This window comes from Filicampus tigris, chromosome 9 (assembly GCF_054856515.1).
Source record: "Filicampus tigris isolate MCC_2025a chromosome 9, RoL_Ftig_1.0, whole genome shotgun sequence".
Classification (NCBI taxonomy): domain Eukaryota; kingdom Metazoa; phylum Chordata; class Actinopteri; order Syngnathiformes; family Syngnathidae; genus Filicampus; species Filicampus tigris.
The window spans coordinates 15728930-15752916 of NC_141225.1; the positions used below are offsets into that span (position 1 = coordinate 15728930).

Sequence of the window (23987 nt, forward strand, 5' to 3'; positions counted from 1 at the left end):
TTAAAGTACTTTCATGCAGATCTGGTGTATTTAACATATCTAAAATCTGCTAATTTGACCGTTATTCTCGATGAAAAAAACCACACTCCCAGAAGCATGCACTCCAGGGGGGCACCAGTACTACACTATGCCGGGACTCCGACAGATCTGATGTTGTATTTCAAACAAAATGCCGCTGAAATCTGTAACTTCGACAATAACTCCATATAGAATACAATAGCGGTAGTGTAGTGTCGCTGGACTAGTTCTGGGCCACGCAATACACCACTGCTGGGCTCCAACCGAAGTACTTTCACACAGATCTGATATTGCATTTCAAAATAAAATGCCTCAGAATAATGCAAATTCAACTATTATCCCTTATTTAAAAAAAAAAAAGTAAAATGATAGTCCAGTTCTGGTGGTTATGTTAATTAGCGTCCAGTCGACTTGTCAGCAGCACCTTGGTTTTAATATTAACACAATAATATTAACAATAACATGACACAACAGCTAACTTCTTTCATTCCATTCAAACAGACAGTGTCTTGTGTATTCGCATTTTGGTTTGCGTAGCTGCTCCTGTCAGTGGGCCCCCTTGCTTGCCATGCAGTAAATTGAGTGTGTGGGTACCCAGTGTGCAAATGATAATTGTTACGTGACGTCTGCTTCACAGTTGTGAGGTGGCGAGGAGCCTACATTTTCCCTTGAGTTTTCTCGGGGTACTTCCTTCAACAGTCCAGGGTGTACCCTACCTCGCACCCAAAGTCAGTTGTGATAGGCTCCAGTATAAGATATTTAATTAATATCTTTACATGATTACTTAGCCAATAACTTTCTTCACTTATTGGCTGGGGGGAATCACATTGTACTAGTGTGTGCCTTAGGACACAAGTTAGCAAATATTGTTTGGTGCGTTATAAAGAGCTGCGTTACCCACAGATTGATGAATAGGGTTTCTAGTGCATCAAAATTGTATTCGTTTTGTATGGATGAAATGTGCTCGGAATCCCTTGCCTTGAAAAATAAAACGAGCATCAAAGTGCCTGGTGATCACAATTATGGACGAGAGATGGCCTCTGGTGTCAGGTGAGTGGGCCACAAATCTATTTTACACCATAGCCTATGATGTGTGGTTTGTTGAGGAAGATGAGTGGCGCGTTCATATGTCTTAGTTTGAGGTCAGCGAAGCCGGCAGCCTCCAGATGTGTCCATGTTGCCCGGGTGACCTCACATCCATCACCGATGTAGTAGCACACAGGCTTCAGGACGTGCTGGAAGAAATATGTCCACGTCGAAGGTTCTGCGGCAACATGCTCGAGAAAAAAGAAGGCTCCGCCCTACAAGGCAGATATTGGTTAGTATTAAACATTTATTTGGAGGGTGTTCTTTTTTTTTTACGTTGTTTTGTGCTGCTAAGACAATTTAGTACATCTGCTTAACGGTTTTAAGATTGTGGGTTCGATTCTGAGCTCCAGCCCACCTATGTAAAGTTTGCATGTTTCTCACATTATGAATGTGAGGTGGCATACATGCCCCCCCCCCACCTCTTGCCCCAAAATCGGTAGAGACTGGCTTAATCTATGACCCAAATGAGGACAAGCACTAAAGAAAAAGGATGGTTGGTATATGGACTACCGATAAGTGGGATCAGCTTGGGGTTAGGTTAGTGATTTCTAATCACTTTTTTTTTCTTTGCGGAGCTGTTTTACTAATCAGTGACTTCATTTGAGGAAGGAGCAAATTTCAAATTAGGAGGAGTAATCTTTTTCAGGTTAATACCAGAGCCTTGAAGCAAGGATTTTATTACACACACCAAAAAACACTACAGCATAACAAATGGACAATTGGTTTTCTTTTTTATGTAATCAACATTTTTTTATTTCTTAAATTCACATTGTGTATACCAGATAACAATTTACAGCGGGGCAATTTCAAACACAAATATACAGTACATTTTAGTTTAATCTTTGTATTTCTGAATGGGTTGTAACGTGTTTTAGCAAAGCTCAATTGATAAAAAAAAAAAAAAAGGAAATACCTATTGTAATGTAATTTTGAGAACATTTGTTGTGCAGACCTCAAACGGCAAAATCAAAACTCGGGACTGACTATTGTGAAAACAGAAATAACATTACATATTATAAATATTTTATACTATATGAATACAATTAAGCTTATAGGCCACTTCTCCCAGCTGACGTATGGCATAATGTACCGTAATTCATTTCCAGGTTTCATTTTCAGTCCTGTTAGCTGTGTAGCATCGTGAATAAGACCTTTATTAAATTGCCTGCTATTTTGCTGTTCAGGGTTGCACCCGCTTCGCTTTAACGTGAAAAATGTACTAAATCACGCACGCACTTAATTCTACTGTTGTTGATTCGAATTCCACCCCAAAGTCAACTTTTTATGGGCTGCCGCTCACCTGTGACCCTAATGAAGACAAGCCCTCTTCTTTTGTTAATGTTTCATATGAGCCCCACAAGCAAATAACCAAAGCCTGAACACATGATGTAAAATCCAGGAATATAAAATCTAACAACGGATAATATACGTTTATGATCCTATTAGAGGAGCTTGACTTACAGGCCTCAGAACGCGACGCACCTCCCTCAGAGTTTGCGGGACATTGTCCACGGAGCAGAGCACCAGCGTGCACACCACCACGTCCACACACGCGTCCTCGAATGAGCGCATGTCCTCCGCCGAGGCCTCCACAAACTTCCCATACGTGACGTGCGGGTTCTCAAGCATGTTCCTGTGCAGGTACTTCTCAAAGTGTACGTTGTTGTCCGCGCAGATCACCTTGCACAGAAAGGTCCGAACATACAGCATTACTCCAGTCCTAAAAATTTTACACTGACTCCCAGTCAGCTGTGGAATGGATTTTAAAATTATGCTACTGATCTATAAATCTTTAACTCATTCACTGCCATTGACAAATTTACTTGTGTTTTCACAGTCCAGCCATTCAATCCCAGGAATTTATTTATATTTTTTCTCAAATTTTTTTCAAACGTTAGGATAAAAGAGGGTCTGAAAATGACTGGCAGCGAATGAGTTAAATGGCTTAAGTCCTGAATACATTGAAGAAATGCTAAATGGATTAGGTTAGGGTTCTGATTATACAGACTTGAGTCAATTAGTGGAGCGCAGAGTTCAAACATTGTAGATTAATATATTAATTGCAAATACTAATACTTTAGATTGAGGATCGATACTTAAAATTGATCACTCTGGATGAAAATTGATATTTTGGTATCGATCGATTTTTTTTCAACAGTTTGCCCAAATTCTTGTTCTGGAGCTGTAGTTCTTTAATGTTAGTAAATTACTTTTATTTCTTTATTTTGCTTTTAAATGTCAGACTTTTTTTCAGTTTTTTTCCCTTTGCATTTAATGTCTTTTCTTTAGTTTCTTTTGTTTGTAAATGCCTTTGAATGTTCTATTTTGAACTATGCGAAGCACATTGAGGTATCATTGTCTATGAAATGTGCTATACACATAAAGTTGAGTAGCCTTGCCTTGCAACCGGCCGGGTAAAAGTGGAAATTGGAGCCGGTACCGCAGCCGACCTCCAAAATGGTGAGCTGTTTTCCGGGCTGCTTGAACTCGGACAGACACCCGAAAAGCTCCTGCTTCTTCTCGTGCATCTTCTTGTTGTACAGCTTGGACACACGATACAGGCAACGCGGAACGACACGTTTGTAGAGTTTGTACAAGCCCGCGGCGTTCAGCAGGTACAAAGGCAGACACAATACTCTGACGACTAAAGTACAAAATGTCATCAGAAAAGACATTTGGAATCAGTTAGTCCAGTCTCGGTCGCCTTACTGTCAAACGATAAATGCGCAGTTAAGTTAGACCCCGTCAACAATGTCGCACATGCACGTGACATTTCAAAAGAAAACACTTTAACACATTAATTTCTGGTGTAATGTTAGTTCACCGCCACAGTTTGTTAACGGTGTGAAAGAATTCCATTAATCTTATATTTGCGTTCTGCTTTGGAGCAATAGACTCTTTATTTAATATCATATAAAATATAATACATGCGTGATATTACCGCCAATACTACAACCGGAAGCTGGTTTGGGGAGCGTTAAATTTTAAATCATAGTTCTCTCCGTGGCCACTAGAGGGCAGAAGAGCTCAGCGAAACAATTGACCATAAATCCCCAGCGAGGTCAAACTTGACTCCAGTGGTGGGTGAATGGGCGACATTGGCATACGAGTTTGATTCATTCGGTGAACACGCTCTTAAGTCACTCATATCTCAACTCATCTTTTGCTACTGAAATTAATAGAAAGACGATTCATGTATATAATATACATGTGTAAAAAGTATGACATCAAGCACAGTCTCCCCTACATACACACATACAATTTGAAGTCTTAAAAGGAAAAAAAATGGCTAAATGTCCAATAGGTTACAAAATAGAAAATGTTGTTTCTTTGAAATTAACATACAGTCATGAACGACAGAAAATTTGTTTATTATCTGTTTCGGGGTATATTTCATGCATGCGTACAAGATCATTTTTTTATTTTTATTTTGGTTTTTCCTTTACTATATTGAAAGGCTTAATTGATAGTACTTGATCTACTTCATCTCTAAAACAATTCAACAAATCAAGTGCAAAACATAAATAAAAGTATATACACAAAATGAAACAATTTTATTATTTGACCAATTTTTAAGTTTTGCTGCATTTTCTTCTTAAAAATTGATCTTGAAATCCTACACCCTGTTGGGATCAGGAAAATCCTGTTGTTGTTTTTTTTGTATTAGTTATCACGATCCTATTTGAACAACACAAACGGAAGGTTTGATCCAGATGAAAAGTATGATTGGATTACATGACCTAATCCGATTTCACAATCTATCTTTCAAAAGAACTACCCATTTTCAAAATTGTATCCAATCGATAACCAAAATCCTATCAGATTACCTTTGAACAACTGGCTGATAGATAGTCCTTTACTGTATTTTAAATCCTTTCAAAAATCATTCCAGGAGGATGCGGGCACATATGTGAAAGCGTTTTCCCAAAATTCTGTTCTTCTTGCCCTTGGAATTTGCCTCTGTAGGTTATGATATAAGCATAAAGCATATTGTGTTAGTGAGCATCTTTTCACAAAGTAATGACGGAAGCAGCCCAAGAACAGCTTTACCAGTGTGAAAACCTGCCTACATAGAAGGTTGGGTATCCCGCAAGGGAATACAGAGTGCAGCGATAAATCCTATTTCATAACCAGTAATGAATCCCAGAGCACAGTGATAAATGGTATGCATTTTTTTGAGGGAGTGATCAGTTCATGTGTGATCAAAGATAGTGGGCACATCAGGGTTTGCGCTGTTATGGTGTAATTCCACAGGTTGGTGCTGATATGGTGAAGACCTGCAGTACTGTATACCCTGCACTGACATCACTGATCACCTCATTTTTGCAAAGAAGCTAAATTTCATGGATATTTAAAGTATGTCACCAACAAACGCATTTTGCCAAGATTCATGCTGTAATTGACATAATTTACTGCTTGATTACAATGAAATGTATCGTATATAGCATGTGCGTTGCAGAGCAAGTTAATCACTAATGCAAGGTAAAACGTTCATTGTGTGCTGAAATTAAACTCATGTGACATCGCACGTGATGACATTTTAGCCTGCAATTGTTAATTGGAGGCATATTTTCCTAGAAATGATTACTATAAACAAGGACCTTGCCCACCCCTGCTCTAAATTGTCCATTTGGCTGTGAATTGCTGGTGAGCAATCGGATATTCGTCCACTGTGCCGCTCTTGTAAGGCAAAATTGTTTATTTTACTAAAACGTCTTATTTTGTTTGCAATAAATCTGATATTATTATGGTATTTAATTAGATCAATCAAAACGATTTGATTTATTTAAATTAGCTGATAAACAGGCCATTTTCATTTCGATTTGATTTATTTAACTTGACTGATAAACAGACCATTTTCACTTCTGTTTTCTTTTTTCATTTCTGGTGTCATCCATTTTCTATGGTGCTCGTCTTCATTAGAGTCGTGGGTGAACTGGAGTTTTTCCCATTTGACTTTGGGTGAGAGGCTCTGTATTAAATAGAAAATGCGTCTAAGAAAGACAAACAGCACCACCTGGTGGGACATCGCGCCCATGTTAATGCAGAGTCTCACTGTACGCGATTTCTCCACGCATTGATCCAGGGAGGTGCAAGCTTGTCACGCTTGTGCCTCAGTGTAGAACATTTCAGTCAAATCCTTTACTTTGGAAGACTCGCTTTTGGGGCTGCTAAAACCAAATCCATCTTTACTCGGACCGTTCCTGACTGTGTCCAGGCTGTCCATCGCATTTCTAACTTGTATCGCCTTCGTTGCTGCGGTCTCCCGTCCGTTGTTGAGACTGCAGGCATTTGCCGACACTCCCTAACAATTTGCCCAGAGTCATCAATTATGCAGGGCAGCCGCGCGCACGCCGAGCCAAGATAGCAGCAGCGGCTTGAGCATCATCATCAGCAGCAGCAATATGGCGACAGCCGCAGTTGCCCCACACTCTTTTCTACACCTGCATTCCTCCGGACGCCGTGCGGATTCTTGTTAAGGCGCGGGGAAGTAAGTAGTCAACACGTTTTGGCGCTTTGTGTCATCGTTCGGGTCTCGGTCCTACTTTGGCCACTGACTGCATCCCATTGCCGCAGAGCGCTCCCCCTCTCACCATCCTTCCTGGCTCCCACGGAGGGATGGCGCTGGCTCACAGGAAACTCTGTTTTTGCACTATAATTACAATAACGTCGCAAAGACGAACGCGCGTTTGCCGGCGATCCATTTTTTTTTCCGGGGATAGAGCGAGAGTCAGCATGTAGTTTGGGGTGTTGGCCTTGCATGTTTGGAAAGACATTAGACTAGTCCACGCTACGCAGATACAAAGTGTGATCAAACTTCTCCCACTGGCCGCGATGACTCTCTCGTTTCCATTTCAGATGATGCCTTTCAGTCATCGTTCTTTTTTTTTCTTCTTTTTTTTTTGGATGCACCTCATCACTCCATCTCTGCACCATTGTCCCCCCCAAAAGATGCGTCTTTACTTTGGGAGTCCTCACAGCGACATTGGCACCCCCTTTTGTTCATTTCCCTCTCATGTGCTCCATTGGGGTGTGGTAAATAGCCCTGAGGAGGATTATTTATAAATGTATGCTCTCTGCGGTGTGGACCAGGTTCTGCTGATTTGGGCTGCTTTGAGTCGTCAGGATATAATCGGTGCCCTATATGAGTTAGTGTGGTCCCATAGCAGCAATATACAGTACCACACTGCAGTAGGTCATTTTAGACTTTGGCTGTATGACACTTTGCTGCAACCGAGTGCCTCTTTGGCATGATTAAAGATACAAATTAAAGGTGAAAAGATGGGAGCGGGGAGGGGGGTGGGGGGTTGACCTAATGCTTCGTCGCGGATGTATGTTCATTCTTCCATGTTCAGAACTCGGCTGCTGGTCAGCGTATGAATGAAATCGCACACATATGAGTGTGTATGGGAGGTTGTATGAGGCCTTTATTTTTTTGGCAGCCATTCTCATCGGTGTCGCTGGACATGAGCCTGTTAGACTTAAGTAAAATACAGCAGTGTAATACTCGAAGAAGTGCAATGGGGTGGGGGGGGGGGAGAATTGATCGAAATAAACTAGGCACTCATCTGGTCCCTCTGGTTATTATGTAATTATTTACCAATGATGAAATGTTGCGTAAGCTATTGTAACAGTTGGTTCACTTTTGTCATACATTCAGTGGAACCTCCAAGGTCGATTTATTGATTGTTCTGCCAATCAAGAATTTTACAGTTTGCCTGGAACTATTGGTTGATTAATTGTGCGTTAAAGCGGAATTTAAGTCAAAAATTGTCTTTCCAATATGTTCTGTGCCCCCACTAGTCTAAACACTGTATTCCGATTCATATTTCATTTGTGGAATATGAATTAAGCAGAAAAATCAACCCATTTTTATCCATCTCATGGGGCGGCCATTTCGCTTTGTACTGCCACTTGCTGTCGACTAAAAATGACATCACAGTGCCCAAGGCCAGAAAACAGATGAGCCGTGATGTTCGCAACCTGAGCCCGGATACACTGTGATGTCATTTTTAGTCGACAGCAAGTGGCAAGTACAAAGCAAAATGGCCGCCCCCTGAGATTAAAACGGGAGGATTTTTCTGCTTTATTTATATTCCACAAACGCAATCTCAATCAGAATGCCGTATTTCTACTAGTAGGGGCGCAGAGAACATATAAAGCAAATTTTTGACTTCTTGAAAGTGAGGTCAAATGCAGCGCACTACCTGGCCGCAACAGCAGGTGCGCTATTGATTCAAGTCTCTCAAGTATACAAACAGTTCCCTCTTTTCATATCGTCGCTGTCCTATGAAAAACACTTATGTCCATTTTTTTCAATGTTTTTATTTTTATGTGAATGGTGTTTCCGCACTACAGACATTCATTAACGTGAACATTTTTGAAAAATCCAAAATTGGTCATACGTCTTTTTCACAGAACAGCGACGATTTGAGAAGTGTTGATGACTTTTCTCATTATTGCTATGTCAAATTTAATTTTGAAGATGTTGAATAAAATCTTCTGTCATGGAAGGTAAATCGAACTTAAGTTAGGTATACAAACCTCAAGTCCACAACTTAGTTTGCCCTTCACTGCTTGCATTTTGGTGGCAGCAGCAATAAGAAATGACTGCAGTAGATGACAGATCAGCGTTTATTATTCCGGGCTCTGTGTCTCTCTCTGATCAAAGTGACTGTGGCTCCTCTTCCTACCAAATCGGACCAACTCCAATCAGATGTTCGGTAGTTAGACGAACGAGGGGGTGGGGGGGGGGGGGTAATGAAGCGGCTTTATGTCAAATGATGGAATGCAGACATTGGTGTGTGTGCGCGTGCCTTTCCCTGCACAAAAGACACAGCGGCTCACTGAACATCGACAAGCTTTTGGGAGACAAACGAGACTCAGCAATTTTTTTTTTTTTTTTTGTCGTCGTCTCCGACCCACATGACTCGTAATACATTTTGTTTGAGACTGCTTTTTTATTGATGATTCATTGTGGAGTTGTCCGTCCGGCCAGGTTGTAATCAAAAAGACACCGAGGTCAAATTGCATTGTGACGTGTTGTCCTTTGGACTAATGAGCGTATTGACATTAAGAAGCACGAGCCTACTAGCCCTTTCGCTCTTAGACAATGTTGTACAGTTGCAGAGTGTGCTTGCGCTGCTGGCCATACTTCTGCGTCCTGCTTGAAATCACCTTGAAAGTAGATCAATGGGTGGAAGGATACTTGGAGGTTGTGCCGAGGTTGGGTTACTTGAAGCGCAGTTCATTCCTCTTCTGGCTGGTGGTGATGGTTGTCGTTACGAGTACTGGATTGTTGGATCAATCTGCCCGTGGACTTCCTTGTTGCTGATGGAATTTCACGTCTGCAACATTGCATTTGTTCAGCACGTGGAAGAAAGTCTAGCGGCTGGCTTTGACTATAGATCATCTGTAACGCATATAAGCACCATGTGCATTTACAATATTGCTTGTTTAATTGCTCATTAAAGACAGTAGAATACACCTGGTGGCCTGTGTTACATAATATAAGATTTATTCATATTAGGGGTGTGCATGACTCCAATAAAAGATGATTCGATACGTGTCCGGGTCCTACATGAGCCATGTTGGGGTGGCCCTGCCAGAACCGGCACTGGCCCTGTATATTCATAATACAATACGTTTCAATGACCATTTCAGATTTAGCGTCTTTATACAGTATTATTTAAACCTTAAAGCAAATTTGACTTCTGAGTAGGTCTTTTTTTTTTTTTTTGCATGTTATGTTTTTTTTTCCAGTATAAAATGTAACAAAATTTTGAACAGTATTTAATTTTCTGGGCTTTATATCTTGTTCAAGTCATTCCTTATGGAAGGATTGAAATTGAAACTCGGAAAAAAATTGTGCACAGTCCGGTAAAAAGATCAATGGTGACTGATCAATTTAAGTGGATAAAAATCCAAATATAGAATTAAAAATATTATAAAAGCAAGTAGGTGTTGATTTAATTGTATTTATTTATGAAATTTGTACTGGCCCAGTCGGGCCAGCGTCAGTGAATTTAAGGTGGGCGGACACTGTCGCATAGTGGCACCGGGCGAAAACGAATCTCCTATTTATGTAAATTATATATCTATATCTATATATCAATATCTCTCTCTCTCTCTCTCTCTCTCTCTCTCTCTCTATATATATATATATATATATATATATATATATATATATATATATATATATATATAGAGATATATATATATATATATATAGAGAGAGAGAGAGAGAGAGAGAGAGAGAGAGAGAGAGAGAGAGAGAGAGATATTGATATATATATATATATATATATATATATATATATATAGAGAGAGAGAGAGAGAGAGAGGGAGATAGCTATAGATATATATACAGTATTTTAAAAAAACAAATGCTTCTGTCTTGCAGAGCTGGATGTCTGCTATGGAAAACAAATAAAGAAGAAATAGCTGCAGGATGAAAACATGGCCGCACCCATTCTTGCACCCCCAGGACCTGACAGCTTCAAGAAGTTTACCCCGGAGTCGCTCGCTAACATCGAGAAGCGCATCAATGAAGAGAAGAACAAGAAACCAGCCAAGCCCAGGTCGGACAGCAGTCACCGCGACACGTCAGACGAGAATGAGGCCAAGCCCAACAGGGACTTGGAGGCTGGCAAGAGCCTGCCGCTCATCTATGGCGATATTCCAAATGGCATGGTGGCCACACCGCTAGAGGATTTGGACCCCTTCTATGTCAACCAGAAAGTTAGTTACGCACTCACTCACACCATGCAACATTCACCTAATGCGGCCTTTGCCGTGGTTTTTTTCCCCTCCATAGCAGAAGTGAAAATTCAAATTCAACTTTTTTTAAGTGACACTTTTTTTAAGATTCTTGAATTGTCATACGAGTGTAGAGAGCACTTAACCATGTTTATTGTTAAGATGGAAACACTTGAATTTAGGGCTCTATTTTCCTAGACAGCACATCTGCACCATGGCATACCAATGTTGATTTTTTTTGACTATTTGGCAGAGCAGTCTCCGCCAACTTGGGCGGGCAGGTGCAACAGAGGGAGTGTCATTAGAGACACACCTGGTGGAGTGGCAGTTTGGTGGCAGAAAGTTGAGCTAAACCTCATGTCAGACCACGTCTATCAGCAAAGGGGAGGCAGCTGGTCTAACGTGATGTGTATTTCATTCACAAATATGTGAACAGCTGGCATGAAGCCCTCTGAATCATTGTAGAAATCAATTCATGGAATGCATGATAATAATAATAATGATATTTTCTTTATATTTTGGATGGGGATGATTCCATGCGCTCACCTCATTGCGCCGATGTGATTCCGAAATGTCGAGACTCAAGTGTGTGACTAGCTTGCCACGTTGAATGAAAGTATGGCAGGCCTTTAACTGGCCATGTTTGACGTTGGCTGTGATCACTCCCAAAGCGGCGCAGCCCTCCCTCTTGCACTTGTCTGTGAAATAACCAGCACCTGATCCAACCTCAGCCCTCAGTCTTGATTTTGTTGTTGAGTGATGAAGCCGTGATCAAAAGGTGATTAGTGTGACTCATGCACCTCACTATAATATTCTAAATTGTTTCAGTTTTAAAAAAATAAAGATAATCACTGGAAAATTAAAATTAGATATTTTCTTCTCACCCATCCCTGTCACTGAAAAGGCACCACATTTGACAGACAAATACAGTGTTAGCGGCGGCCTTCAGGCCATCAAATATGACATCTTATTCTGAAACAAACCCCAAAAATCTTTCACATATCGGTTTGGGATAGTATCAGTAGAAACTGTTTTAAAAAAGGGGGCAGTTTGGACAAACAATTAGAAGCTAATTAGTAAATGTGTCTGTCATGTCACATCCAATACAAGTCAATCACATCAGCAAGTGGCAGATTAAACGTGCTCGACGTGGCACTACACATCCCCGAATCTGTTTTAAAGGTTGACAAAGCTGGATTTAAGTGGTGACACTGTAAGCGTGGCTCGTGTCTACAGTCATCCCATCTTAAATGAGATATTTTCATTTCATGAGCAGCAATGCAAATGATCACGCTACAACTATAGCCATTAGCTTACATAGCTGCTCGCTAAGCGCAGTGCTCTGACACCTCCACTCGTATTTACGTTACATGCGCATCTTAGTTACCCTTACAACAAGTGACACTTAAAAGTTATCTGTGTGTAAATGTATTTATGATTGAAAAAAAAAAAATCACAGTATGATAGATTGAATTACTTTGATTTGCTTTTCAATCTGAGTGACATTGTTAATGAGTAGACACTTTGAAATGGAAGTTATTGCTTAACCTTAATGGCAAGGATATTGATATCTAAACGGTGGCCTGTAGACATTCAAAACACATTTCATTGTTCCCGCTTCAATGATGTCAGGAGTTGTCACTTAACAATTACAACGTAAACGTGAAGCACAGTTATGCTGGTCCTCTGCTCCCTGTTTTTGTTACATTTCACGGAGCAACTTTTGTTTAAGGTGAGAAAATCACTGCCTCTTCTTCGCTTTTAATGTTCATGAGGGAGAAAAAAAACGTAAGAAGAGGACAGGAAGTGGAAAGGTCATGACAGAGGCATGTAGCTGTACCCTTATTTGTGCTGATGAGCGAAGGGAGGAACTAGTCTTTGCGTAATGCAGCTTGCTTATCTTATTACCTCCGCCAAGCACAAAGGTGAGAGGATTTATTTTGATTAGCGTTTATTGGTAAGATTTTGATATTGTTAGCCTACTAGTATAGTTGCCTCAGTCATTTTTTTAAAGTTTTCGGACAAGAGAGCATTTTTAGCAAGCGCATTGGTATTTTGAATTGATACTGCAACAGCCATTTGATCGGTTAAGCTATCAGGCTAATGATTTGTTGATTAGCCACGGCCCCACAAAGCTACAAAGATTTCCTTGAGATTTTGTCAAGGGGTGATGCGTGTAGCAATTAACAACCCATTCAATTCAAAATCAGAACAAAGATAAATGTGTGGACAGATAGTATACCGAAATTTATTTCCACTTTACGACACGGCTCTGAGAGTAAATTTTGACACCCCCCCCCCCACCAGCCCCCCCACAAACGTTCACCAAACGCTGCTTATTAGAGTTCCAGTTCTTGTTAGGACATGAAATCTTGACCACAAAAGGTAGATGCAGCACACAAGTGCTTCTTGAACCAGTTGCGCTGGTGTGCTTTCAAAAGATGTTGTTTAATATTTCTCTATTTTTGCAACTGCTGCTGACTTTTTCCACACATATGTAGGCGGCAGTAACTTGGAGAGCAGCTCAGTCTTGTTTGCTTGAGGACTGTTGAGTCGCATGTTCGAGGCCTTCTGCAGATGAATAATATGACTGTAACTGCTTTCTAAGCCTTGCAAAATTGTACTCTGACCTCATCCGCACGAAACAATTCACTTAGTTTAGTTTACTAACTGAAATACTTGAAATACACATGCAAAATTGTATAGCTGGAAAATGTTACAGTAGATTAACAAGACTAAATTACTTCATATCTAACATTATGTAACCGTTGTATTATTACGTTTCATTAACAAAATGAATACATTTATAATATAATGACATTTTCACTTTTGTCTCCTGCATCCTAGTCAGTGCTCGGCCCATTTTGAACGCCCACTCAAGTGCTCATATATGGCTCTTTGTAGGGGTGTGCATCTCTCCAGTAAATATGGGGTACAATATGACTGGGAGAACATTTTCATTGATTCAGCGGGATTACAATTCAATTCAATATGGTACGGCTGTAGCTTTCGTCCTGTCTATTAATATGTAACAGCATTTAACAGCTCTTCAAAGCTCACACTATTCACGTTAAGTAGGCAAATTCAAAGAAACAACAATTTATCAGCAACATAAAACCTATTTATTCCAATTTATAGCTGGTGTGCATCTCTCCTAAAATATGATTAAATACATCAATAGGACGTATTTCGATACATGGGGTGCGATAAAATTCCAGAAGTGTGCATGTTAAAATGCAAAGATTCGATTCGGTTGGATCAAAACTGATTTTCCCATTCAAATCGTTTTTCATCGCCCTGCAATGGTAAAGGGCTATGATTTATTATTATTATTATTCACTGAGAAATTAAGAAAAATAGTGAAAAATATTCATAATGCAATGGAAACAATTCTCCAAGCCACACCAGATTTCTACCAAAGTGTATTAAGATAGACACATAGAGAAATGGAATAGCAGCGTTAGCGCAAATAATCATGACTATCGTGAATGACTATATATTACTTTTTGTTGTAACGCAATAAGATAAGAATTTCCCTCCAGACGTTAAATTCGATTAACTGTTAAAACCCCAAATATACAGTCTGCATGTATTCGTCGGTTTTGCCGTGGCTTGCGCTTCTGTTTGAGCCCCGCCTTCCCGCGTGGTCTGACCGCACTGTGATTGGCCGACGATTTAGTCACTGTTTATGCAATCACTGAGCGATCTCTCTGTGTGGTGGTGCAGCAAAAATATACAGCAGCGTGTAAAGTGTCATCTCCCCTGGAGGCCTTAAAATTAGCACAATGAATTAAATGAAAACGAAAACGTGTCTTCTGCCGCGCGCATGTTAGCACCCACTCCTCCCTTGTTTTCGCGCCTCCCTCATGACCATCCTCTACATTTTGACCGACAGTCGTCCTATCACATAGCATCACTCTGTGTTTGTGCAAGCGCGCGCGTGTGTGTGTGTGTGTGTGTGTGTGTGTCACGGTCAGATGCAGGAAACCTGATCACAGCACTCGTGCATCACAAAGAGAGGAAGAGGAGCCAGTGGCGAGGAGGAGAAATGCAGCGTTGCAGTTCTTGTTTTCCCCTGTGATGCCTTGTAGACTGCCTGGGCTTTTCAAATGCCTCGTGTGATTAGACCAAGCTGCTCGAGTCATCCAGCAAAAGGCCGGGATGCGATGGCTGCGGCAGCGTGCTTTTAGTCACGTGCACAGGATTCGAACACACAGAGTTGAAAACAAATCCCGGCTCGCTACTTGCGCTGCTTCCTGTAAATGACACGGATTTCAAAAGCCCATTGTCCGTCACGGTGTGTTTTATTCTCGGCACATTACCTACAATCCGTGCCAACCAAAAGACTTTGTCTCCTACTCTGTCATTTCCGCCACCTCTTCCCCTCTGTTCTTTTTTGCAGGGTGTAGTAAATTAGAGCAGGGGCCAGGCTTTAGTGCTCTGTCTGAGTCCTCAGTCTCTGATGACACAGCATCCTGCTGCACTGAGTGAGGGAGGGATGGGGTGGTGTGTGTGTGTGTGTGCGCGCGTGTGACTGTGACTGCGTGCTAGGTGCTTGCTATAAAGAAGGAGGGTGGGGTTTTGCATCAAATTGTTCAGGTGAAGATTTAGAATGATGCATTTTTGGATCATTTGCAGGCATGGCGTATCTGAGCGTCACAAGCATCCATCTCTGCGTTTTAAAGCGTTCTTGGCCCACCGTGTTGAATTTTTGCTGCCTGCAATATTGATTTAGGAACCACTGTCAGCTACTCATGACAGCACGGGCTGCGGTCCAGCTCATGTCGATGCTTTCCAATACATAATGTTATGATTCTGCAAAGAGGCCGCGTGTAAGTTATTTGCACTGTGTTACTCTTTTGTCAAGGTCATTCGATGCTGCAAGTCACGGTGGGCTAAACGCGCACGCTTAAAATGCTCATTTTCCATCATTTCAAAAGATATCTATTGATGATAAATGCTAATAAGTGATTATAAAAGCCTCAGGCCACATTCCTTCCATCCATCCATCCATCCATCCATCCCTTCCTTACCGCTAAATATTAGTCACAAAGTCACCGCCTACAATATGGGAAGACGGGGGGACAAAGCAACCTTGCCGTGATTTTTTTTGTTGTGTTTAACTCATTCACTGCCAGACATTCTCAGAACCTCTTTTACCCTAACGTTTGAAAAAATTAGAAAACATATGTATGAATAAGTTCCTGGGATTGAATGGCTGGACTGTGAAAAGACAAGTAAATTCGTCAATGGCAGTGAATGAGTTAAACTGAATTATCTAGCTTCAGCTGCTTATCAATTTAAAAATCAACTATAGCTATTATTTAAAATGTATAATTTACTGAGGATAAATTAGATTTGTTCGTGTAGACCCAGTAAAGTAAACTCAGAGATTTGTTTCTAAGTAGATGATACATTTTGAAGATAATTGCTGAAAACACGTGCGATACTGAAAAGTATGTAGTATGTGTGGGGATTTAGCATGATCAGTTTATCACAATTTCCTGATTTTTGGGGTGTGTTTAAAACAGCGCCCAGTGATGCACTTCGGCCTCAGGCAAGAGTCGCCCCTCCCTCACTAAAAAAGAATTTCAGCACCTTCATTTGCGTCAGTGGTTATCCAGCGCAATTGCAAGGTACTTTGTGATTATTACTAGGCCTAAGTACAGGTATGTTAGCTTGTGAGCTAGCTTCTGACTAGCGCCTCTCGCCATGGCGCGGAAAGCCCCTTGGCAAGCCGGCGTGATGTATTCAAGCATGTAGGGATGGGTAAGCATAAGAATAGAAAAGAACGATATTTATCACCATATTGTGAGGAGGTTGGCGATATACAAAAAACTCACGATAGAGTAAAAAAGGTCACGATATTGTAAAAAAAACAAGAAAGAAAAAAAGGGCTCATATAAAAAAAAAAAAAACATCATAATATTCTGTTTTTGTACATCAGCATTCACAAAAAAATAGGCTTAGCCAGTCATGGCGATTAGCGGGGGTCTTAAACATAGGTGGCATCAAATTAAACTGCACTAATAAAGTAACCACCAGAGGGTGCTGTATTGCACAAATGGAAAACAACTTGGGCTTTTAAACAGATTTGCTGCTATTAATATTGTGACATGACTACGATGATATATCGTGGCAATTTTGATATCGTGACATCACGATATTGCCAATATTGTGACAGTTTGTTAGTTAGTAGGGTTTGCTGTTTGACCCATCAGAGAATCATTTCAGTCCCATTCTTACACATAATTACCCGCACCGATACATGCACTGATTAATTAATGCCCAGTTATTAGGTCGTAGTAATTAATTGAATGGGTTTTGAAAATAAATGGTCCACAGTGCTGTGTACAGAATCATTCACTTATTCCCTATTCAATGAAAGTGTATTTTACAAAATATACAAACAATGTACTGTGCGTTAATATATTACTTTACTTAAAGATATTTTTGCATTACCACTCCAACAAACAATTCCCTGCAAATGTAAAATGATGTAGTTGTCTTATTGAGGGCACGCGATAGGGGGAAAACTAAAAGCTATACTCATTGTCACACATTTGAACAACACTACAAAATGGCAAACTGAGTACATAGGGCACTATATAGTGGATCGGGAGGGATTCAGATAAAGCCAATGACAAGACTTCTTAGTGATGTTGAATAATTGCACATTTCACATTGTCGAAAGAAAAGTAGTTTGGCGATGCCAAAGATGCTGACCTTCAGTTCATACATGGCATTGCTCTTAATTCCATTGGCTGTCACTGGAAGGTATCGTGCTCATTTTAAAATGGCTCATTATTCATATCTCCTGCCATGCACACACTGTATTTGCTTTGTCAGCAAAACCTTTCCTCTGACCTCTGGGACACACCACACACACATGAATTTAGATCATGTGCTTTCATCTTGTGTTGATTGTGTGGAGTATTATTCAAATTTTGGGCCTAGACTGAAGAAGAGTGTATTAAAGGTGAGCGGATGTTGTAAGATGGGCATTTCGCTTCAGGTTGAAGCTCTGGATTTGGGATTTTAGCTGCATATTAAAAAAACAAAGTTATTATGAGTAACTTCCCACAGCTCATCAGGGGATTTTATAGTTTTGACTGCCTTTGTTTGTTGAGTGTGTGAGCAATATCGCTTGAAAATGACCAAACTGATGGTGGTAGGGCGTGGGTCAAAAATCCAGAGAGTGGATCAAGGAATTTGTCATGAGATGCAGAAATGAATAACAAAAAAATTCCAGTCATCTCCTGCAGGCTATTTAAACAAAATGCAAGTTAAATCAATGTAAAACGTTTCTTTACGTTTATGGCTATACAGTGTTCGATTTACGAGCCGACAATTTTTTTTTCCTTGAGTTGCAAACAAAACTTTAAGCTACCAGTGCTGCTTGTTGGTCGCAACAAGCAGCAGTTTGGCAGATTGTGAAAATTCTTCTAAACGGAAATCAAGTGCTTGTGTCAAGATGTTTGTTGCCACACACACTCACAATTGACATTTACTGTAAAACTAAACAGAAAACAAAAGAGAATTACACATGTATTTAAACAAACCATGTACCAAAGGTCCGCTAGCTTAATGCTAACTAACGATACAAAACACAGTCGATGGACTAATCAAACCAGCATCGATGTTGCGGTAATTATAAACCTTGAAACACCTTGTACTATATTTGAACACAAACGGTAGCTACACATGCAGAGAAAGCAGACAACAATACTTCAGACGCTCTTCTGTGTTACGATTAGTATGTCTCTATGTATTATACAGTACATATACAAGCATAAAATCAAGGTATGCAAATAACACAGTTCTCAGTTTAACTCTATATTCTATTCAATCATGTTTTTACCGTACTGCGTTTTCCAAGTGAAATGCTGAATGCTGTAGAGTGCTAATTTTCTAACACTTTTCTTGTTGGTCTTTTTTGGGTGTTGGAACGTATTAACGGCATTTCAGTTTCAGATACGAGCATTGTATGGCACATATTGAAAAGTTATATAAAAAAAAGAGGCTCCAATCTGATTCATTCCACTCCAAGCTGAAGTTTACTGTTACACTAAACATGAAACACAGAGAATTACACATTGTATATTTTAAAACATCCCTCTGAAGTTAATGCTAATTAGCATGTTGCGGCATTTTAACGCCTTAAAGCAATGGAGTAAACATAACACTAACAACGTGTAGATTGACAAGTCAGTCATTAACTCATCAACCTGTACGCAGAATGACTAATATTAGTGCCGTACTGATGAGCTCAGAGAGGAGTTGAAATGTAACTATGAATCTGACTTGGCAGGACATGCCCTAGTAGTGGGACTTGTAGTAATACCCCAATAACCAGTATAACCGCCGGAATGTCGTATACTGCCCTTAAGTGGCCAAGGCAGGCACACCAGAAGGAGCACCATTTAATTGATGTAGTTCAGTTCTTTGTAATTCTATTTTAGGATGTCATTACTGTATGTCTTTTATAAAGTATAACATTAAGGAGTGCAATTCCGCATTAAAATACAAATTAACAACATTTTTTTTTTTTTTTGGTGGAAGGGGTGGCTCGAATGGATTAACGACATTTCCACTGAGATGATTTGAGATAAGAGCGTTTTGTGTTTACAAGCGAGCGTGGTCAATTCACCTTGCACCTCAAGGCACCGCTTCATTTGTTTTTTTCGAAATGTGTGATTTTGAAAATGTACAATAGCGGTCGTTGTGCTTTATCCCGGCATGTCATATCTCTCACCCACCAACATGCACACACAGTCCCATGCACGCTCACACTCCAGTGCCCAGCTCCACTTGGCCCACTGCCGTTTATGGGTGGGGAGTGGTTGCTGAGAGCATGGAGTCAGCAGATCCGCCACTGATCAATGACAGCATTTGCAGTTCTCTTCCAGTAAAAGCTTTAAACCTGGGCTGAAGAGCCTCATTTGGCAAGCGCAGAGTGGAGCTTCACATGCATCTGTTTGTTGCCTCTGTCATGGTGAAAGCACTGCAGGACTGATGCAAGCGGCACCTCTGTGCTGTGTTTGTACCGCGTCCTTTGTAAAGGGGAGGGCCATTACATCACACTGTTTTCTCCGCCAAGGTAAAGACTAGGTAGAAGACAATGTCGAAAGCAGTAACAAGGGGTGTGGTAGGGGCGGGGGGGGGGGGGGGGGTCATTCAGGAGAAGTCCCTATCATAATTTCTCCCGACACTATATGGACATGTTGTGTGCAGTTTTGTGTTTGGAAGGGGAACCCAATGCAGCAGAGGCCCGTGACTCCGACATAATCTCACGAGCCAGTCAGCCAATCTTTCTTTTCAAGAAAAAAAAAAAAATGTTGGATCTAAATATTGTAATATATGCCATATGTTGGCGCAAATGACCATCTCTCTTTTTTTTCTCTCTCCCTCTTTCTGCAGACATTCATAGTGCTAAACCGGGGGAAAACTATCTTCCGCTTTAGTGCCACGCCCTCCCTGTACATCATCAGCCCTTTTAATATTTTCAGGCGAATAGCAATTAAGATTTTGATACATTCATATCCTTTTGGTGTCAAGTTTTTTTTTGTTGCTTTAAAGAGGAAATCAACCAGAACACATTTTTTTTTCAAGAATATGTTCCCAGCAGGCCCACTACTTGAAACACAGAATTCTGATTAATATTGTGTTTGTGGAATATGAGTTAAGCAGCAAACTCCACCCCTTTTTAGCCATCTCAGGGGGCGGCCATTTTGTCACTTCTGTCGACTGAAAATGACATCACAACTGCTCAGGACTCAGGAAACAACCAATCACGGCTCAACTTCAGAAAACAGTTCAGCCGTGATTGGTCGAGCAGTTGTGATGTCATTTCCGGTCAACAGAAGTGACAAAATGGCCGCCCCCAGAGATGGCTAAAAACGGGTGGATTAACTCTTATTCCACAAACTAATTCCAACTAGTGTTCTTGCATAGAACATATTCTTGAAAAAATATATGTTTGGGTTGACTTCCACTTTAAATACTCCATTTGCTCTGTATGTGTAATACGTTAACAGTGGAAATGTATGTACACACACACACACACACACACACATGCAACTCATGTATTGAGCCTTAACGTCCTCTCACATTATTCAGCATGATCATCATGTGTACCATTTTGACCAACTGTATATTCATGACATTTAGCGACCCCCCAGAGTGGTCCAAACAAGTGGAGTAAGTACCACACTTCTCATTTTCACAATACTAAAAATACACAAATCTTGTCTCTTTACCATTATGCCGCTTGCTTTTGTCTTTCTTTCCAGGTACACCTTCACTGGTATCTATACATTTGAGTCACTCACAAAAATTGTGGCCAGAGGTTTCGCGATCGATGGATTCACTTTTCTCCGAGATCCGTGGAACTGGCTGGATTTCATGGTCATTTCGATGGCGTAAGTATTATGTTGTTGTCAAGGAGAATTTGAAACTGATGGGGTTTTTACAATAGTAACATTTTATTAGTACTATGAATAATGACAAAATAGCAAACAGGTATTTGAGGTCTCAAACACACGCATAGCCTTCAAATACCTTTCAACTTTTTTATTTGTTACATTGTAGTTTCTTTGCTTTCTAACATTTTAGTCTCCTTATGTTACTGGATGTGGAGCCAGCAACTGTCCAGCTGCTATATTCACCTTGCATCTTGTTATCTAAGCAGTGTTTTATCGAATTTGCATTTTACATAGTTTAGCGATTAAATTGTAGCAAAAGATTTTAACATCTGTGTGACAAATCACGTTAAAAATATTGAACGCTAGTCTCCAAAATCAACGTTCGCTATTCGTTTATCGATTAAGCAGCAAATCCCACATTAACTTGAATGGGTTTTTGCCCAAAAAAACACGTCATAGTCCAAAAACTGAAAAGCCATTTTGATCGTACTGGTAAATAGTAAATGGAGCGCACTTGTATATAGCACCTTGTCTACTCTACGTAAAATGTTGCCTGAAAGCTGGCTGGACATTTCCATTCATGCACAAACATTTATGGGTGTGTCTCTCAAGAGCGTGCTTGACACAAAGTTGACCAATTCAATTCGGTTCGACTCAGTTTGATCACGATTCGATTCGGTGCTGTTGAGTTGGAGAGGGTATGATGCACTGACTTTTTTGTTGTCATTTGACATACATTTGAATGAATTAGCCAGTACTGTAAATGTGATATTTCCTTCTATGATTGATCGCTCCAATAAAAGGCTCCAATATATTTCAAGGCGTAACCATTCAGTTTGATTTGATGCTTTTGCAACATTTATATATGCATATATTCCTGAAAAATCTGAATATTGATAAGAAGAGCCTCCTAGAACAGATTGTTTGGCCTTTAGGCTTACTGTATAAATATGTATTTCTATGTTACATTTCAAGCAATCAAATGATATTAGTCAAGACTTCAAAGCAGAAATCAACAGTATTGCATCCGATTGGATTTTACAGGCGTTACTATTTTTTTTTTTCTTCGGTAACTTTCAGTCGAGTTCCCTCTCTCGAACTTAGGGCTTTGATGGGGACAAGCACACTTTTTTTTCAGTACTTATGTCCATGCGACCAAATGGATAATGCTTATGATGTGATGTGAAAACATTCTCTGTGTTTCCTGTCTTTGGGACGACTGCTGAGTGCCTGTGTCTGATCCACCTTGCAGGTATATAACAGAGTTTGTAAACCTAGGCAATGTGTCAGCTCTGCGTACGTTCAGGGTTCTGAGGGCTTTGAAAACAATATCGGTTATCCCAGGTAAGAGAGACCAGGTGTTTGTGTGGGCGGGAGGGCGAGTCGCCGGGTTGATGTTAGCTGTGGTTTTGTTTGGGTGCCTATCCTTTCCTCTTCTTCATTCGTCTTCCTCCTCCCACGAGTTGGACCGGGCTTCTCTATTTATTTCTTTCTTTCTTTCTTTCTTTCTTTCTTTCCTTCTCCTCCTTTATTTCCTTCTTTCTTTCACACTGTGGTGTCCCCTCCTGGTCCTCGATGGTGGTGATGCTGTCGTGCTCCTGCACGTCCATGCGTGCGTGTCGTTATTGTGCGTTGTGTGTCGTGTGTCATGGAGTTCTGCTCTTTGTGTCGTCCTACCTCGTTACAGATATATAACAGAGTTTGTGGACCTTGGGAATGTGTCGGCCCTCAGAACGTTCAGGGTTCTCCGAGCATTGAAAACTATTTCTGTCATTCCAGGTGAGACTCCCATTTAAACACTAAGGCTGAGCTTAGCTATTAGCCATCTTCATTTTCTCATTCCTTTATTTATGAGAGGCGAATGTAACAACTTTTTGATTGCTTTTTTTTTTTTTTTTTTTTTTTTTTTTTTTTTTTTTTAACGAATCAAAAATGGTAGTAATACATTTTTGATAGGCTTCGCAGTCTACTGGCAGTCGGAACATTTTAACACCAATAAGTGATTTCCAATATTAATCTCAGCTTCAGTGGCCTGGGGACAATTTCTCTCGAGCCAGTCTTCCCAAATGTGCCCTATTTTTTGGTTGCTGAAAAAAGCATTGATAGATGACTAGAAAAATTGTGCCCTGGGAATAACACCTTTTTCTCTGACCCCGTGCAACACCGCTCCTTCTGAGAAGTTGAAATCGACAGCATTTCTTTCTTTCTTCTTTTTTTTCTTTTTATTTTTTATCAAAGACTGTGACATTCCTTGAGACTGCCAAGCCTAATGTGACTGCAGATCAGTGCTGCATGATGCTTGGAGACACATGCTTTTTACAGGTTTGGCTTCAAGAGGAATTAATTCGGTATTTCCAAGATACCAAATGTTGCCTTTTTTGCAGACTCTTTTAGAAATATCATGACAGATGAGTTTAATTCAGCATGAGGCACACGCGCACACATATACAGTACATGTATAAAGTCTACGCACGCTTGTTCTCATGCCCCGATAAATCAATTCAAAACTTTTTCCACCTATAATGTGACCTCTACACTCTATGGCTCAATTGAAATAAAAACATGTACATATGTATATATATATTTTCGAGAGTTGAATTAAAATGAGAAAATGTGGTTGCACAAGTGTGCACACCCTCTTATAACTGGCCAATCACATTAAAACGTATGTTAAATGGCAGTCAGCACACATCTGCC

General features: G+C 40.3%; 2 protein-coding genes across 6 annotated transcripts in view; one reads left to right on the forward strand and one right to left on the reverse strand.

The window, feature by feature from the left end:
* Positions 1–413: 413 nt before the first annotated feature.
* Positions 414–3868, reverse strand: LOC147142234 (thiol S-methyltransferase TMT1A-like). 3 transcript variants are annotated; one of them, XM_086039990.1, is made up of 3 exons: positions 3507–3868; positions 2590–2787; positions 414–1319 (listed from the first exon to the last, which is right to left on the reverse strand). In XM_086039990.1, the coding sequence occupies exons 1-3, from the start codon at positions 3780–3782 to the stop codon at positions 1086–1088; spliced, it is 708 nt and encodes a 235-aa protein (XP_085896116.1). In that variant the 5' UTR covers positions 3783–3868; the 3' UTR covers positions 414–1085. The 3 variants fall into 3 exon arrangements, with proteins under 3 accessions (XP_085896116.1, XP_085896115.1, XP_085896117.1); XM_086039989.1 differs by having other exon boundaries at positions 415–1319; positions 2569–2787; XM_086039991.1 differs by lacking the exon at positions 414–1319 and adding an exon at positions 2143–2482 and having other exon boundaries at positions 2569–2787.
* A 2334-nt stretch (positions 3869–6202) lies between these two features.
* Positions 6203–23987, forward strand: part of scn8ab (sodium channel, voltage gated, type VIII, alpha subunit b) — a 44600-nt gene continuing 26815 nt past the window's right edge. For all 3 annotated transcript variants that reach the window (XM_086039975.1, XM_086039977.1, XM_086039976.1), the window contains exons 1-6: positions 6203–6598; positions 10511–10848; positions 20287–20404; positions 20976–21066; positions 21159–21287; positions 22978–23069. In XM_086039975.1, the coding sequence (XP_085896101.1) occupies positions 10567–10848; positions 20287–20404; positions 20976–21066; positions 21159–21287; positions 22978–23069 (712 nt within the window). In that variant the 5' untranslated portion in view covers positions 6203–6598; positions 10511–10566. The remainder of the gene's footprint in view (positions 6599–10510; positions 10849–20286; positions 20405–20975; positions 21067–21158; positions 21288–22977; positions 23070–23987) is intronic.

What these genes read in the sequence shown, in the direction of transcription:
- LOC147142234 (XM_086039989.1), bottom strand. Translation starts at nt 3,782, where the DNA reads ATGTCTTTTCTGATGACATTTTGTACTTTAGTCGTCAGAGTATTGTGT. An exon ending in TTTACCCGGCCGGTTGCAAG is followed by an intron (nt 2,788 to 3,506) that starts GCAAGGCTACTC and finishes TTTCTGTGCAAG; the next exon opens with GTGATCTGCGCGGACAACAA. An exon ending in TGCGTCGCGTTCTGAGGCCT is followed by an intron (nt 1,320 to 2,568) that starts GTAAGTCAAGCT and finishes TCTGCCTTGTAG; the next exon opens with GGCGGAGCCTTCTTTTTTCT.